Genomic DNA, 17,010 nt, shown 5'->3' with positions numbered 1-17,010 from the left:
GAGACTGAATTTTTAAAGTGCTTTAATTTTTAAAAGACTTCAAATTTAGAAAATGTTTTATATTGTGATATTGCTATTAATGACATCTTGGGGACAACAGGAAAGGAAAGGTGATGTGTTTTCCTGTCAAGTTACAAGGGGCCAATTATGTTAGCTAGTTTTACGTCAACCTGACACAAGTTACAGATGTATCTGGAAAGAGAGACACGGGCATTGAGAAAATACTTCCACAAAATTAGCTTAAAGTAAGTCTGAGGTGCATTTTCTTTTTTTCAATGCCCTGGATGGAACTGGAGTTACAGATGTTGGGAGGTACCATGTAGGTGATAGAAATGGAAACTGGACTATGTGGAAGGGCAGTCGGTGCTCTTATCCACTGCCTGGTCTACAGAGCGAATTTCCAGAAAAGAAAGCAGGCTGAGCAAATCTTGAGGAGCAAGCCAGAAAGCAGTATTTCTCAATGGCTTTTGGGTTCCTGCCTCCAGGTTCCTGATCTACTTGCATTCCTGCTCTTGCTTCCCTCAGCAATGGACTGATGCCTGGAAGTGTAAGATGAAATGGATCATCCCCCCTCTAGTTGCTTTTGCTTATGATGTTTTATCACAGGAGCAGAAACCCTAACTGAGACAATGGCTCAGACCAGCACCTCCAGGGCTGGGGAGACAGCCTTAAAGATTGCAGGAAATTTGAGGCAACCTAGATAGCAAGACCTGGTCTTAAAATAGTAAGCAAAGAAATTAAAAATAAGTTAGAACAATAGCCTACAGTTATGCATATCAGTAAGGGTTACATTTAAGGTATATCACTTTTTAAAGTCAGGTTGTAGAAGAGTACACAAATATTGTTCCTTTTATGTAAAAACCATAAATGGCGAGAAAAGCAACATCAATTAGAGATAGTGTAGAATAGAATCATAAAGAGAAAGTGCTCAAAATTTGATTGCAGAATTTTGAAGATGACTTGGCTCTGCTGAGTAGAAGAGGAAGAGGTATGACCACTTGGCCTCTGTGGCTAGCTAATGTGGCTAGTTCTGCACACTGATTTTCAGGTAAGCTTTATTTGTTAGATCACAAACAAAGTATCACTACCTTCTGCAGAATTCAGTTTTCTTTTACAGAATCGATACTCATGTATCCAAAACTACAATTTTAAAACCACAAACACCAACATTTTCAACACAGACAGGGAGAGGAACACAGAAAAGAAAAATAAACAAACCATCTCTTTGAGTTTTGCAAACATAATCACAGGCTGCTCATTAGCTTAGACCATTACCAGAAGTATTTACTCCTCTTCCTGGGCGAGATTACTTTGCCCACTGCACAGCCATGGGCTGAGCCAGTTAGACTCTTTCTAGGATAATGAAATGTAAACAGAATGGATACACTAGTGTTGAATGGAAACTAGACTATCCTCATTCTGCCCTACTGAGAGCTACCTTCTGGATCCCTCTGGAGACCATATGAAAGCGTGTGTGTAAACTTTATTGTCTGCTCCTAACTCTCAAAGTGTGGCCTCCCTATACTTCATACTTCTTTGATAGAGGAGTCATCCGAACTTTGGGATGGTAAGAGTAAACGGGAGATTTTAAAATGAAAAGATACTTCAAGAGTTAAATAAACCATCAGCAGAATTTCCCCAACATTTAAAGAAGACAGGCAAGGTGTGAAGACTCACACCTGTAATCCCAGCGCTCACAATGCCGAGGAAGCAGAGTTACCCTGAATTGGAGGCGAGTCTGGGTTACAAAGTGAGACCCTATTTCAAACAAAACAAAACTAAATAAGTTTGTTAAACATGCAAACGGCTGCGATCAAAAGGGGAAGACAGAAAACGAGAAAAGGGTAAATGCACTCCACCTACAACACACACACACATAGGGATTCTCATATTTCTGGTCCCTAAGATTTCTGGTGCGAAAATTCAGAAGTTGGCCAGTAGGAGCTGTCCTGTGCTGTGCCTCCCACATTTACCCGGACTCGCTCAGTGGGAGTAGGGACCCTATGGGGACAGCAGCTGAAAGAAGTCTGAGTGTTTTCTTGGGAAGTTGATATTCTTGATTTTTTCAAAACCACTCCAAGTGGGTAATAAATTAAAATTAAATCTATAGTAAGAGAAAAAACAAACAAAAGAACCAAATTCCTAAAACTATTCTCAAATTGTTTCAAATATAAAGGAACAAAGTGACCCTTAGAAATTAAATAGAGGTTTATTGGGCCGGCTGCTATAGCAGTTGGCTCCATGGCTTAGTTGGTTAAAGCGCCTGTCTTGTAAACAGGAGATCCTGGGTTCGAATCCCAGTGGGGCCTACTAGGTTATCTTTTATTTAGTTGCGTGGATGATGAAGGAACAGTTAGCATTGAAAATGGCGGGATAACAAAGGACAAGCATAGACTTTGCAAGCCCTCTTCTCATCCAGAAACAAATGAATAGGACTAACAAGAATGAAAGGAGATGGAGCGAGCGTGCCAGAAAACCTAACAAGAATAAAAAGGGTACCTACTGAGTGAGCCTGCGGAGATCGTTTTTAGGAGCGTTGGCTTAGGTGTGCCCTCTGGGCGCACAGTGGCCGGGCGGTGGGAGGGAAGGTGCACGGGACACCGCAGATGATCTTCCAGAACACGACAGGGCTTTTGCCAGCCTGGAAGTTTTTGTGGGACTTGGTGACTGAAGCTGATATGGGAAATCCTGACCAACACAATTATAATAGGGAAAGACCACCTTCTGCTGCTAGCCAGTTCGGAGGCTGCTGCTCCTTAAGCAGAATTCCCGTTGTTTGGTGAGTGAGTTGAGTGTGTGAGTAAGCGAGCAAGCGAATTGATGTCTCCTGTCTCCATGTTTTCTAACTTCAGGGTCAAAGGCAGGTCTCTCTCATCTGCCTCCTAGTGTCCTTCAATTTTCTAGCTTGCTTTGACATTCAGTAGTAGTAGGCTTGGGTCTAAATCATCTGGGCTCTTGTTGACGCTTGAGGATTAAGGAATCGTTAGTCCAAGCTAATTGTGCAGCGCCGGCGCAGAAGGGGTCTGTAAGTACAGAAGGGATCCTTCCAAAACTTCCCAATCAATCCGCGAGAGAAGCCCACCTCCCCTACCCATTTGACTTCCCGCCTACGCTGCTTCGTGTTTCTGCTCAGGTTTTTGTGCTGAAGAGAACAGAGATTGTCCTTAGCAGGGATGCTTTTTTAAAAAGAAGAGTGTTCCTTATTTGTTTGTTTTTGAGACAGGGTCTCTGTGTAGCCCTGGCTGGCCTTGAACTCATAGAGGTCCCCTGCCTCTGTCTCCCGAGTGAGGGAATTAAAGTCCTGGTCCACCACATCTGGCCAGGAAGTTTCTTTTAGTAATAACTGTCTTACAAGAGCGGAACGATCTTATAGTAACAACATTTCTATTTTCTCACAGAACTGAGGGGGGGGAGGACCAGAAACTCAGTATAATTACGCTTTCTGGCGTGACTTCTGTACATTTAAAGACAACATTTTCTATTGTTTGTGGATACACACATGCTTAGTAGAGCAGAACATGTGGACATGGCGGAGAGCAACGATCCATTTGGAGGCTGCTTCTGCGGAGACAGCAGTGTGGAGTTTGGAGGAAGCATCAAGCTTCTGGACTGAGTTTATATAATGGTGAGTACAAAGCAAAGAAACAGCCAAGGGACATGGGAGAAGAAACTGCTGTATTACAGCACGACAAGAAACACGGGTCCTTTGCAAAGTAAAGACCTTCACAGCAAAGAAGGGATGGAATTTTATTGTATAGTCCATATATACCCACACAGGGGTACACATGGAGCAGAACGCTCATGCTACGTTTATTTATTTCCAGGTGCGTAAAAACATCAGTCCAGATGACCGAGTGACCAGTCCGTTTCCTCCCAAGAGTTCCAGCTGAAACAAATAAATGTGCCAGTGTATTGGCAGTCTTTCAAAGGGTGGCAACTATCTCGACAATGCAAGTGTAGACATCTGAAGTTAGGGGAGCCGGTCTTGCTTAGTAAGAATGTCACATTGAACCAATTTTACCACATGTAAACCTTTGGGGGGACACTCAAATGCTAGTTAAAGCATTATGAATAAGGACTGTCTCTGGCTGGGCACACATTGTTTCTGTCTTGTTTTAGAGTTAAGATGTTGCTTGTTGCTGTGTTAAGCGGTTGAGCCTGGTGAAATACTTATTTTGAAGAATATCCCACTAAACATATCTGGCTTTATAACTTTCTCTGAGAAATTTTGGCTATGCAATTTATGTAGCAGCTTTAGAGACATTAATATTTTCCATTTCTTCTTAAATCCAATTTTGTAAAGTGATATTCCTTACATAATTGGTTTCCTTTAAATTTTCAAATTATTTGGGCAAATTTCTCTCCATCTGTGTTCATGTTGGTCGATACACACTAATCTGCTCCTTAGGAAACAAACAAACAAACAAACAAACAAACAAACAAACGCCTCTCATTGTAAGTTTTAGGTCTCATAGTAAGTTTGGACCCCGGCTATATACTGACCCTCGTCAGGCTGTTTGACGGACTCTAAGGCGGCCCACGTTCTGAGGGTGTTGGACTTTGCTTTCCTAGAACCGAGGAGAAAGAAACAGAAGAGCCAGAGGATTGGCCGAGCTTTTCAGAAAATCGAGTTTCTTCCACACTTCCAAAGCTGGGGAAATGAGTCCAGCAGGAGTGGGACTCAGCCTGGCTGGGGAAGGAAACCACAGCTGTTTCCTGGTGCAATTTGGCAGCTGTAACCTTCGAAAGTACAAGTGGCTGGAAGTACAAGACCAGGGCCTGTATTAGATTTCTCTAATGATCAGAACGGATAGGGTGTGTGTGTGTGTGTTTGTATGTATGCATGTCAGCTTGGAAGCTGGGTACATCCACGATGGTGCAGTCCCACAGTGGCAGTCTAGCAGAGGAGAGCCCAGCGGGCTGGGAACCTCAGCAGTCACAATCTGGCGCTGCAAACCTAGGGGATTCTTAGTCCTAAATCAGCAATAGATGCTCGGAAAACACTAATCCAAACCAGCCAAGTCGAATAAACTTCCTTCTACCATGTAGATTTGATTTGTTTTTGTCTTTAAGTTAGTGCTGCTACCAGAAGTACGATCCACACTTGGAGTGAGTGAGTTTTCCCACATCAATTAAGACAATCAGGATAATTCCTTGGCAATCAATCAACCATTATACTGTACTCACTCTGCAAAGGTCACACTGGAGAATACACAGCACTGTAAATGAACGCATTGTGGGCGTTACAGAATTATCATTTATTACTAGAGGATTTCAGACCTGACTAAACTGGCCAACCGCGAGTAGCAAGGATTATGGAGGGACGATGAATTCTTTCCTTTTTGGTTTTTTTATTAAAACCCTTATCAGTCGAGAGACTCACTTTTGGGCGTTTGGAGAACATTGGGATATATGCTTTCTTTCTTTCTTTCTTTCTTTCTTTTTTCTTCTTTGGTTGTTGCTGTTTTTTTGTGTTTGTTTGTTTTGAGACAGGGTCTCTTTGTAGCGCTGGCTGTCTTGAAATTCACTATGTTGACGAGATGGTTCCAATTCCCAGAAATCCGCCCGTCTCTGCTTCTAGAGTGCCTGGATTAAGGGTGGGAGATCTGCATTTTGCTTGTTACTGTTCTATATCCAAGAAGTGACTTGGATGTTATTTGGAATAATGTTCACAGAAAGTGTACTGTTGAACTATAGCCAAAAGATTTAGGCAGCTAACTGCTCACATTCTAGACATTTGTTATACTTTTTCATCTTTACTTGTCACAGGACCACGTGGCCTAATGGATAAGGCGTCTGACTTCGGATCAGAAGATTGAGGGTTCGAATCCCTTCGTGGTTGGTACTTTTTTCACTTCCTGAAGCTTTACTCTATCTTTCTAACTTAAGTGATAGCTTGCTTAAGAAGTCTTGGAAGTACCAGTCCCGCCAATTTACAAATAAAGTGTACTGGAGCAATCTCTCTGGCGACCAGCAGAGCTGGTTTGTGCGCACTGTGGGCTGTGGTGGTCACGACTGGAACAGGATGGGAGGCTACAAGTTTAAATCATATCCTGGTCCTTGAAGGGTGTGTTGGGGTTGCAGTGGCCACACACCTGTCAATACTGTGTAAGTGTATAACGTTTATGATCCTTGGGAATCCACTTTTTCAAGTTCATTTAAAGATAGTCCCATTTGAAAGAAAAATTTCTCACACTTCAAAGGAGTTGGATCATCCACATTAATCAGGTGGATGCGAAGACAAGCCTGAGCACCCAAAATACCTGAGAAGTCAGAGAACAGACATTTAAAAATGTTAGAGGACAGACACCAAGAGGACAAAAGGCTTCTGCAAAAGGACACTGATCCTAACAGATGAGTTCGCATAGAGGGAAATGGGCACATTAGAACAACGCAGTGAATTAAATTGCATCACGCTAATTATGAATAGATTTAAGTGATGAAATAAATTGGATTATTTGTCATTTCCCTTCCCCTGCCCTGAGACAGGGACCTTGTAGACATACTGCTGTCACACTCTTTATGTAGCCAAGGATGATCTTGAATTCTTGATTTTTCTCTGCCTCCACCCCTTATTTATAGGAACATACAACAATCATCTTCAACCCCTCCCCCAAGAAACAAACAAAAGAAAAGATAAAAAGAAAGGAAGGAAGGAAGAAAATGTCCCAAATACACAGGACAATGCTGTGGAGGCATTTTCTTATGTTTTCTTTAATATGCTTCAATTAAAATAGAATTATACTGATTTTTCCCACTTCCTCCAGTCCCTCTTAGCTACCATCTTTTGACTCTCCTGTTTCCATTTCCACACTCAAGTTGATATCCTCTTCTTCTTTTTATTGTTACATATAAATTCCTTGACCATTGTTGTTACGTGTGTGTGTGTGTGTGTGTGTGTGTGTGTAACCTGTTCAGTCCATTTTTGTTTATGTATATTGTTTCAAGACTGATCACTCTGTGAATCATTAATAAGAGGGCTTATCCCTGGGAGAGGCTAATTCTCCTCCCAGCAGTCACTTGTTGCCTGTAGTTCTTTGTTTACAGGCGGGACCCTCAGATTTTCCTTTCTTTCCATGTTTACAAGCCCATCGATATTGCCAACTGTTCTAGTGTTGTTTATGCAGCCATTTCTAGAAAAGACTGTTTCCTAGCAGACTGAAAATTTGTCAGCATTGCTGTAAACCATATTCGCATTGGGTCACCAGCATTGCTTGTTACATGCCCTCTAACGTGCCTCACTTTCTCACCTCCTGACTTCTTGTTTCTGCTCTCTCACACCAGCCCTGGCCATGTTTGCTATAGTTCTGATCTGTCCCTGTTCCTACAAGAGGTTTCCTAACGATGCTTGATCTGTGAGTAAGCCTGCATCCAGGGACTTCCGTTTTATGGACGCCGGATACGCTGATGCATCAAAGCATCTGGTGTCTGGATGATCTGTCCTTTCCCAGACAGCATCTCCACCTGGCACAGAGGCAGCACAGTCTACATGTAGAATTTAACTTACTTCTCTTGTACCCTAGAGCAGCAGAACTGAGAGATGTTGTTGCTATTGTTTCTCTCCCACTGGATCTCTCTCTCTCTCTCTCTCTCCCTCTCTCTCTCATTTATTTTTAGACAGGTTCTCACTCTGTGGTTCAGGTTGACCTTGACTGGGTAACTTCCCTGTCTCAATACTGGGATTACAAATATACACCAACACATTGGGCCTGAGATTTTCTTTAAAGAATCCAGGAGGCATGGTTTCACATTAGCCTTTGTCTTATGATGTATCACCACAACTGTTCACTGTGTCTCTCCAAAATGTTGATTAACTTCCGCAATAGCCATTCTACTACCATCCACAGCTTTCAGTACCAGCATACAATTAGAGGGTATCCCTCTATGGTAAGCTGTACCACTCAGGTTGGAAGGAAGTCTCAATTATCACAGTTACTTTGTGTCAGTAACTATTTGTGCTACATTCATTTTCTAATAATCAAGTGGTGGACAATTTAACCTAAAAAAATCACATTAGCTTCTCTTCCTTAGATATGCATTTTTCCTATATTGATAATTGCACATTGGAGTTCCTAGAAAGAAGATTGCGAGAATTAAAAGTCAGATGTTAATTCACCTTGATTATTGGATTACTGGGGGGGGGGGTGTGGCTCAGTGCCTACAACATCTGCCTATGATGAGCAACTTCCAGTTTGACACTCAATATTTCAAGAAAAAAAAATTTACTAAGACAGTGAATTGTCAACACCTAGGCTTGGGGTTGCCATTGGTATGAATAATCTGAACTTGATGCTCATCCTGACTGAAGACTAAAACATACAGCAAGGTAAAGAGAAGGCTTTACTAGAGAGAAAAGTGGGCTGCAGGGCAAGGAAGTACCAACAAACTCCCCACGAATTCATGGAACTGATGGGGTGTCAGCTTAACCTTTGTGGCCAAGTCTTCATGGGACAAACTTGGCCTGAGGCAATTCCTAAAGATCACATCCATCCACAAGCCATCAGGTGACAACTTTCCAAACATCTGGGAGGATAAATATTGTCTCTAAGGAGGTTCATAATCTGGATGTCACTTGTACCTCGAGCAGGGAGGGAGTGATTTAAATAAAAGCATTGATTAGGAATGAACTGCAGAGATCTTGAATGCTTCAGAAAACATTTTATTGGAAATAATATATCTAGTTCTGAAGTTGAGGAGTTCCAGGTTGGTGGGGGGAACCCTATTCTTCAGATGATAAAAGGCACCACTACTCAGCTGAACCATTGGAGAGCAGACAGGAAGGAACACTTTTGTAGAATCAGAGCTGAGTTCAGGACCCTGGTGGGAGGGAAACGTCTTCCTCCTGGGTGAGTCTATCTGCTCCCACTGTCCGTCAGATCAGCCTCAGAAGTGCCCATGGGATGGTGTGAAAGATGAAGACGGGATCAAAAAGACACGAGAATGAACACATGACACATTTGTATCAGGAGACCAACATTTTAGGGGGAGAAACCTAGATTATCTTACCATCCTTCATTACTATTTCTGCACCTTCAAGCTGGAAAAAGGAGGAGTCAGAATGGCTAAGGAGGTTCTTCCTCCAGATACAACATCCAAACAAGCTATTCTCATATCCTTTGATGAATTTAAGTGGCTCAGTATGGTTGTGTTGTTGTCAATGGACTTTTGTTATTTATTTATTATTTATTTTGAGACGAGGTCTCTTGTAGCTCAGACTGGCCTGGAACTCATGTCCCTCTTGTGTCTGCCTGCTGAGTGCTGACGTTACAAGTGAACATTGATGCATCCAGTCAAGTGCTGAAACTCGGGTCTCTGGGTTCAGATCTTCCCTTTTCTTTTGTTCTTAGACTCATGGTTCTTACAAGGAAAAATGTCTGCTGCTTTCCAGACGTAAATCCACTTTGTGCAGGGGAGGGACATAGGCAAGTTAGGGGTGACTTGGGCAGTAAGTAAAGAGTGGTGAGAAGATGGATGCTTTCAGAACAGCTCTTTAAAGGGAGAAGTAGGGTTGGCTCCGAAGACCCGTCTTCCTACTTGGTTTTGAACTGCTTCAGGTATGCCAGGATATCAGCCTTGACAGTGCTGACAGGAGCTTGGTGTAACCAGCGCATGACAGGGACTCCATTGGGTCCCACCAGGAACTTCTCGAAGTTCCATCGAATGTCATGAACTTTTATCGGCTCCCAGTAGATATGTTTGTTTGAGACCACAACCTCTGAGGGGTGAGGGCAGGAGTGCTGCAGCAGAAAAGTAGAGAAAAAGAAAACACATGATTTCTGTTCCTGGATGATCCAGGGTATCCTCACTCACCGGGAATCCCTTCCCAGTGGACCCAGACATCTTAGCCTCCTGTGGTTCCTGATAAATGCCACACATTCTCCTAACCATCATCATGCCAATCACCAAGAATAGTGTTGACACCACAGCCTAAGTGTATTACCTCATTCTGTCTCTCACAGTCACATCACATAGGGTAAGATGCATTGCCTTTCAAACTTTCATTTCTTCTTGTTGTTTGTTTTATGAGACAGGGTCTCATTCAACTCATGCTGGCCTCAAACTCAATATGTATCTGAAGATGATCTTGGATTCCTGACCCTCATGACTCCACCTCCCACATGCTGGGATGGCAGATAAATACCATTGTGCAGGCTCATTTCCTTTTTCTGCAAAGTGAATGGATGATTTGGACTAGGATATTCTTTCCAAGGTCTAGGTTCTACTGACCAGTGGAATTTCCAAAAATTCCTTTGGAGAACAACTTAGAGCTACTAAGACTTTATCGAAGGAGGAGGAGGAAGAGGAGAAGACTAAACCACATTTTGTCACTTAATTTAAAAAAGATCACAATAAGAATAACTTGCACATGGCCCATGGCCCTCCAATAGAGGCCAATCTTAAAAGATAGATTGATGGAATTAATGGAGCCCTCCCCACACTATTCTGCTTCATTTGTACATGAAGAGCCGTGCAGTTGTATGGCTCTGAGTTTTCTATGTTGTTACTACATAGCCTACCCTATAGGTGGCAGACATTCATCAAAAAATACCTTGGAAGGATGAGGGCATGAATGTTAATGAGCCAAGTAAAAGCTGCCAGTGCACCCAACTGTCTATTCCTTACAAACCCAGAGTCCTACAGATGCTAAAAACTAGCTCAAATCTCTATGCTAAGCAGGAGAGTTCAGCCAGAAAGATCAACCAACTTCCAGGAATGATTCCTTGAGTCTGTTCCTACCATAATCAATGAATGGAAATTTTAAGTCCCCAAGTGATGCTAGGAAGATTGGGGGAAAGGAGTTATATAGACTCCAGCAATTCTCTAACCTTCAAGAAGGTGAAGATTTTCTGTTCTTTTTCACCATTTACATCCCCTTTCGCAAAAAGCTGGAAATTAGGTAAATATCCTCCTCCTGGACGAACATATCTGCAACAAGCCAAAGGTTGAGACATAAAGGTAAATGCTATGACAGGACATTGAGATATAAACAGATAAAGGGAAGAAAGAGGCAGAGATCTGGTGGGGTGGTGGTGGTGGGGGGTGGTATGCAGGAGCCAAAGGCCTGTTTTGCATTTGGTCTCTGATTCACTTCATATTTCTTGATTGTAGCTTGTCTCTACTCCTTTCAGTGCTTCTGTCTCAGGAGTAGCTGATCTCCAATTTCTCCATCATCCATCCAGGTCTCAGTCAGGAGTGAAGAGAGGCTCTATGAACCCTGTCAGATTCTCCTCAATTAAAATTTGCTTGCAGGTGTCCCTGAGCCTTTGAACCACCACCCTCTCAGGTGGTTCAGAGGGCCAGAAAGGCCTTTGGGACAGAAAGGTGACAAGGCCTCTAATGGGCTTCATGCAGGTACTTACTTGAGCCCAGGAAGAATCTCTAAGTTTTCTCCTGGTTCTTGCTTTCCAAACTGGTTGCAGGGAAAGCCCAACACAACCAAGCCTAATGGCTTCAACTCCTCCTGGAGTGCATTCAGTTCTGAAGTAGAAAAGGGACAACATGATGGCCTGGCCTAGAGACCCCACATCCAGGAAGTAACCCTTGAGTCTGTTTCTACTATAACCAACATATGGAACTTCATATAGCCTAGGTTGACTGGAGGAAGACCCAGTGAGCTGGCCATTCTACAGAGAAGGAAACAGAAGGCGAAAACCATCTCTGTAGATCAGAGAGACATCTGAATGTTATGACTTGAGTTAGATGTGCATTCTGAGCCCCCTTATTATGGTGCAACATCTCTCAAACTCAGAATCACATGTGGTCCTTTTTACAAACAGGATTTCCCAGGTTCCACTTCCAATTCCATTCTTCTGAGATGGAACCCACCCATGTTTGTTACTTAAAACCCTGACACTATTTAAGTCAGCTAGGAATACCATAGCTAGCTAGCCATCTTTGTCTGATGATTGATAGAATGGACTATTCTTTTCCTAAAGGAACAGGCACATATAAGAACCAAGGCTCTCTCCTGGGTACAGGCTAGCTCATGCTGAGCAGGTACAGACAAACTTGACAGGTAGCAGGAGCTGAGAGCTTCAAGCTGAACTTTCTGTCACTCAGCAAATTCTACCTTTAAAAAAGTCCTCAAAGATGTCAATGCTCCTGTCCACTGTCACAAAGTGTTCCAATCACCCTGCTCAGACTCTGATAGTTGTTTTCTTTGTTAACCCCTTCTGAGTTCCATGCCTTTAGTCTGTCACACTAGGGTTCAGCTTGGCCAGTTGGCATCTCTCAAAGGCCTCTTTTAAAGTTAGAGATTGCCTCCCAGTTTCCGCACACTTTCCTCTCTTCCTCCCCACCTCCTCTTGTCTTCACCAGACAATCCCTCCCTCTTTTCAGGAAAGAGACAAGAAATTAGGAAGCCTGCCTTCAGCCCTTTAGCAACTCTTCCAGGATAACTTATCTGTTACATGCTTAATGGAAATTAAATAAGTAGATTTTTTTTTCTCTTTGAAATATGGTCACTCTATTAGCCCAGGTTGGCCTAGGACTCATGGCCTTCCTTCTTCAGCTTTTGGAATACAGGAATCACAACTATTCATCACCAGGCCAGGATATAAATTAATTTTAAGGTCCCTATATATAAACTGATAATATGGATTTTGGTTCAGTTGAAAAAGAATGAAGAATTGGACTGACTTCAAATGTGCTTTATTAATTTAGAAGTCATCAAATTACATCACAATACTTCATGGCTGGGACTTCAGAAGAAAGAACATCTTTCACAACCATGCAAGAAGGAGAGCACTCTAAGGCTTTATGTTCCACATGGATATTCTCTCCTATATTTGCCAAGGACACTTCTGAAATTTTCTGACAAGTACTAAAGTCATTGATATAATTGGTTCCACTGGCAATCTCAAAGCGGACACCAGGCCTACCTAAGGACAGAACCAGCAGTTTTGTTTTTCTTCTGCTGAGAGGTGAATGGAGTTCCAGGCTTTGCAGATCACATGCTGTCCATCACCAGTATCCACAGAACTACTGACTTCTGCCTTGGGATGCAAAAGCAGCCATAGGTGAGGATATCCTGTGCTCCAATGAAGCCCTTACAAAAATAAACTGACTAGGTTTGACTGTGGGCCATCGCTTGCCAATTTAAGACACCAGAGAATGACATAAATTGCTATGACATATAGAATTGGAATAAAATTCCCAATGTAATTTAGAATATAGTCAGCTGAAAATTTTTGTCATAAAGTCATATGGCTCTGAATTCTTACCTGGGTACTGAATTGTCAGACTACAATAGGTAGCCACGTTGACAAAGAGGACGTGCTTGCCTGCATACTGCTTGAATTTAATGCGTTCCTTCCCATTAATAGCGAGAGCCTCGTAGTCATAGATGGTGCCTTTCACATCTTTGTAGCAATTCATCTGGAAGGATTTTGAAAGCTTTGTTAAGAGTAACAACAAGACCCCATGTCTGTTTGATCATTCACAGCATACATGAACAATGAAGTGTTAACCGGGAGTCAGAAAACAAACCAGAATTGTGTAAGAGATCGGAAAACAGAAAAGTGGGACTTGACGTATAGTCTATTGCTTTTGTGGAGAAAAGGAGTGGCAAGTGGGTTGTCTGTCACTCTTCTGTTACACACAAGGCCATGTGTGGACATATTAGACTGAATGGAACTAAGAGCAAATGGGATCGAAGGGAAAAGAACCCTGGCTTTTGTGAGAATGAGGCTGAGAACAGCCATGGATTAAAGGCACGCTGCCTGGTTGCTCTCCAAGCAGGCCAGATTTTCATTGCTTGAATGCTTCAAGATGGCCTAGCTACTTCTTCTCTAAGTCTTTTGGCTTCTCCTTCCACTCGTGAACATGATAAAATGGGAAGATCTCTAGCCTGGAATAAGATCTACCATTCAGAGTGTCTGTGAATCTGGGCAACTCTCATCCATGGGCCTCAGAGCTCATCTTCTCCAAAATAAAACAGAACAAAGAAGTCTCCAGCTTTGTCATTATAGAATCTAGTGCAGTTTTCATAATAGATTTCTCTTTCTTTCACTCTCTTACTCATATGATTTTCTTATGTGCCAACACTGTGGGAAAAAACTATGGGTGTGAGCCAAGAAAGGATATGGAGAGCCCTAAAGCCTATCTCAGATTGAGACAGACTAGCCTGTCACCTCTGAAAATATTTGAGAAGAAATTCTCATTGCATGTCTTCACATTGAATTTCTCTATGAGGAAGGTCTTAAGTTTTATTTCTGTCTCTGCCTTAACTAGGTCCCTGAGATGTGAAGGTGTATGGATGGATGCTCACCAGCACAACCAGATGCACTCACTGTGCTAGGAAGGCAGGTATAAATTGCTCATGGAATACAAGGAGTATAAAAATCATGAACAGAAAGCTACATGCCATCATCGACTGAGAAAGTGCTGTTGAGCTGGCTAAAAAAAAAAAAAAATAAAAAAAAAAATAAAAATCAAACAGGCTTTCATTATCAGACAATTAAGATGGACTTAGACAAGGATTCAGCCAGACTTCCCGGACATGCCGTGCTGGGAAGGACTTATTAAACACCATCTGCTCCCACCCAGAGAAGAAATACTGCAAAACAAAGTCCAGCATTTCCAACCCTTTACAATTGAAGATACCATCACTAGCACCCGAGTTTGTAGGTCCTATTCTGAGCGGGAAGGCATGAGCATGCACGCATGCATGCACTCACCCACGTACACATGCCCACATGCACACACACTCACACACACTTCAGCAATACTCAGGCATATATGCAGAACATATACAAAAGCATCCATTTTCACCTTCTTGATGCCTACTTCCAAGCCATACTATTTTGGGGAAGTGGGTCGGGAGCTTTGACAATGAAAATCATGCTGAGTACTATAGTACAATATCTTAGAGAGACTCTGAACTTTAAGACTCATTTTAGTCCATCTTATCTATCCAAATGAGGGAGGATTTGAGGCATGGTCTGATTTTATCTAGGCCAGGGTGTTCTTCAAACACATGGCAAATCTCTGGCTTCAGCTCCTTGAGTCCTAATTTCAGGCGTGAGCCAACATGCCCAGGCTATTCCAGTTTATTTTTTTCTTTTAAAAATGATATTTCTCATTTAATGTGTATGTGTGTGTACATACCTAAGAGTGTAAATATGTACATTGTATATACATAGTAACCCGCAGAGATGAGAAGAAGTAATTACAGGTAGTTATGAGCTACCTTGTAGGTGCTGGGAACTGAACCTTGGTCCTCTGTAAGAGCAGTAAGCATTCATTACTGCTGAGCCGTCCAGTTTATTCTTGATGTTGATTGTTCTGCTCTTCCAAATATTTTGGGTCTGAATGTTAGTCTGGCCATGACTCCAGACCAGCCTTTATTAAACTCTGAGTCTCCACATCTACTGAGGCAGCTCTGGGTGACATAAAACTGTATCTACCCAGAAACTTTTCTTGTCAGTTCTAAAGAGAAAGTCTTCCCAGAGCAGCCTTTTATAGACCAAATTATGTGAACATTGATTTTTGATTCCCACCCAAGCTGAATAATATAACCCACGAATTAGGAATGGATAGAATTTGTACCCCAGAAGTTCTGTCCCATTGTGTGAATCAATGTTTGATTGCTTCTAGTATCAGTTCGTGAATTACTGCCCTCCTGTGGACTGTCTTTTCTACCACCATGAAGACAGAGATTGTTGATCAGGCAGCTGAGCTCCATACTGGGAGTAGAGCTAGGACTAGATTCTCAGACACCTGGTGCTCTGAAGCTCCAAAACTAATTGCTTTAGGACTCTGGCTACGGTTTCTCCATATGTGTCCCTTTATACTTAAAAATCCACATTCATTTTTTGTTTGTTTGTTTTTGTTTTTCAGAAAGAAGCCCTTCTTTGTTAATCATTCTCCAAACCCCTACCTACTGGATGACCATGGTAGTTCTGCCCTCAGACCTGCTGTGACATAATGTGTCTTGTAGGGGGGCATCTGCTTGGAGAAGTAGTGGAGAAAGGACCGTTGTTGGGGGATCCTTTCTTCCTCATCCTTACAACACTCAAAGACACCTATTAACAAAAGTGAAGATCATTCAAGAGGAGAAGAAAGGTTTGGGGGTGACCACCAGGAGCAGAAGGCAGAGGTGAGACTCTTATAAGAAGAGTTGAAGGGCAAGCTCTAGGAGCAGAGCACAAGAGCGACCAGGTTCAGTCCTGCTGTACTCGCTATGGACCTTACTCACCTTCATCTTTTCCGGCTTGGGGGTTGTTTGCACATAGCTGGCTAGAAGAAGGGGGACAAGACAGAAGACTCTTAATTTCATAGTCATTACTAGTATTGTAGATGGCTGGTCTGAGAGCCTGGGGTCTTTGCACCTCTCAGTTTTTTGATACCTTGACAAAGACCAGCCCACACTTATTGAGACCAATCAAAGGGCAGCAAGTATTTCTGTTCAGCAAACCCAGAGAATTTAAGTCATATCCTTGCCTACACACGCCCCCATGTGCACTTAGAATTCAACAGTGTGGTAAGGACCTGGAACTCATATTAAATCCTTGCGGGATTATCAGAAAGATGTGGCAAGGCCTTATAGATCCTGGACGCCTTACCTGGTTTTCCTGAGTGGATGTGAGTGTTGAGATAAAGACAAACTTCTTGTCAAATATTGCTGTGGATGTTCTAAATACCATTTCTAGGGCTTGAAATATGTAGCTCAGTAGTATACTGTGTGCTTAGTATGCTTAAAGCTCCAAGTTATATGTATAAAAACAACAAATACTGTGCTTTACCTAGCATTATTATTTTAGTTTAAAAAAGAAACATTTATTTATTACACTGCTATACTTCAAAGAACTGGGCAGTAACAAATACTGGCTATTATTTCAGTTAAAAAAAATAAAGGATAGAAGTTAGTGAAATGGCTGTGTTAACAGCACTTGCTGGTCTTGCAAGGGACTTGAGTTTGGTTTCCAACACCTGTGCCTGGTGGCTCACAACTACCAGCAACTCCAGCTTTAGGGGATCTCAAGCCTATGAGGGTACCCACATACACAT

The 17,010-nt window shown here is 42.4% G+C and overlaps 1 protein-coding gene and 2 non-coding genes across 3 annotated transcripts; 2 read left to right on the top strand and 1 right to left on the bottom strand.

Annotated features, from left to right (window-relative positions):
- Positions 1 to 2,235: 2,235 nt before the first annotated feature.
- Trnat-ugu (transfer RNA threonine (anticodon UGU)) lies at positions 2,236 to 2,309 on the top strand. The gene has a single exon. It is a non-coding gene; the product is annotated as a tRNA-Thr (tRNA).
- Positions 2,310 to 5,769: 3,460 nt separating this feature from the next.
- Trnar-ucg (transfer RNA arginine (anticodon UCG)) lies at positions 5,770 to 5,842 on the top strand. Its single transcript has one exon. It is a non-coding gene; the product is annotated as a tRNA-Arg (tRNA).
- Positions 5,843 to 9,530: 3,688 nt separating this feature from the next.
- Gpx5 (glutathione peroxidase 5) lies at positions 9,531 to 16,375 on the bottom strand. The gene is made up of 5 exons (XM_051194696.1): positions 16,199 to 16,375; positions 13,224 to 13,377; positions 11,361 to 11,478; positions 10,827 to 10,926; positions 9,531 to 9,737 (listed from the first exon to the last, which is right to left on the bottom strand). The coding sequence occupies exons 1-5, from the start codon at positions 16,283 to 16,285 to the stop codon at positions 9,531 to 9,533; spliced, it is 666 nt and encodes a 221-aa protein (XP_051050653.1). The 5' UTR covers positions 16,286 to 16,375.
- Between the last annotated feature and the right edge of the window lie 635 nt (positions 16,376 to 17,010).

The sequence above is a fragment of the Phodopus roborovskii genome, unplaced genomic scaffold (genome assembly GCF_943737965.1).
Source record: "Phodopus roborovskii unplaced genomic scaffold, PHOROB, whole genome shotgun sequence".
In the NCBI taxonomy this organism is placed as follows: domain Eukaryota; kingdom Metazoa; phylum Chordata; class Mammalia; order Rodentia; family Cricetidae; genus Phodopus; species Phodopus roborovskii.
The sequence above is the reverse complement of the archived record's forward strand: the minus strand, read 5'-3'. Positions and strand labels throughout refer to the sequence as shown.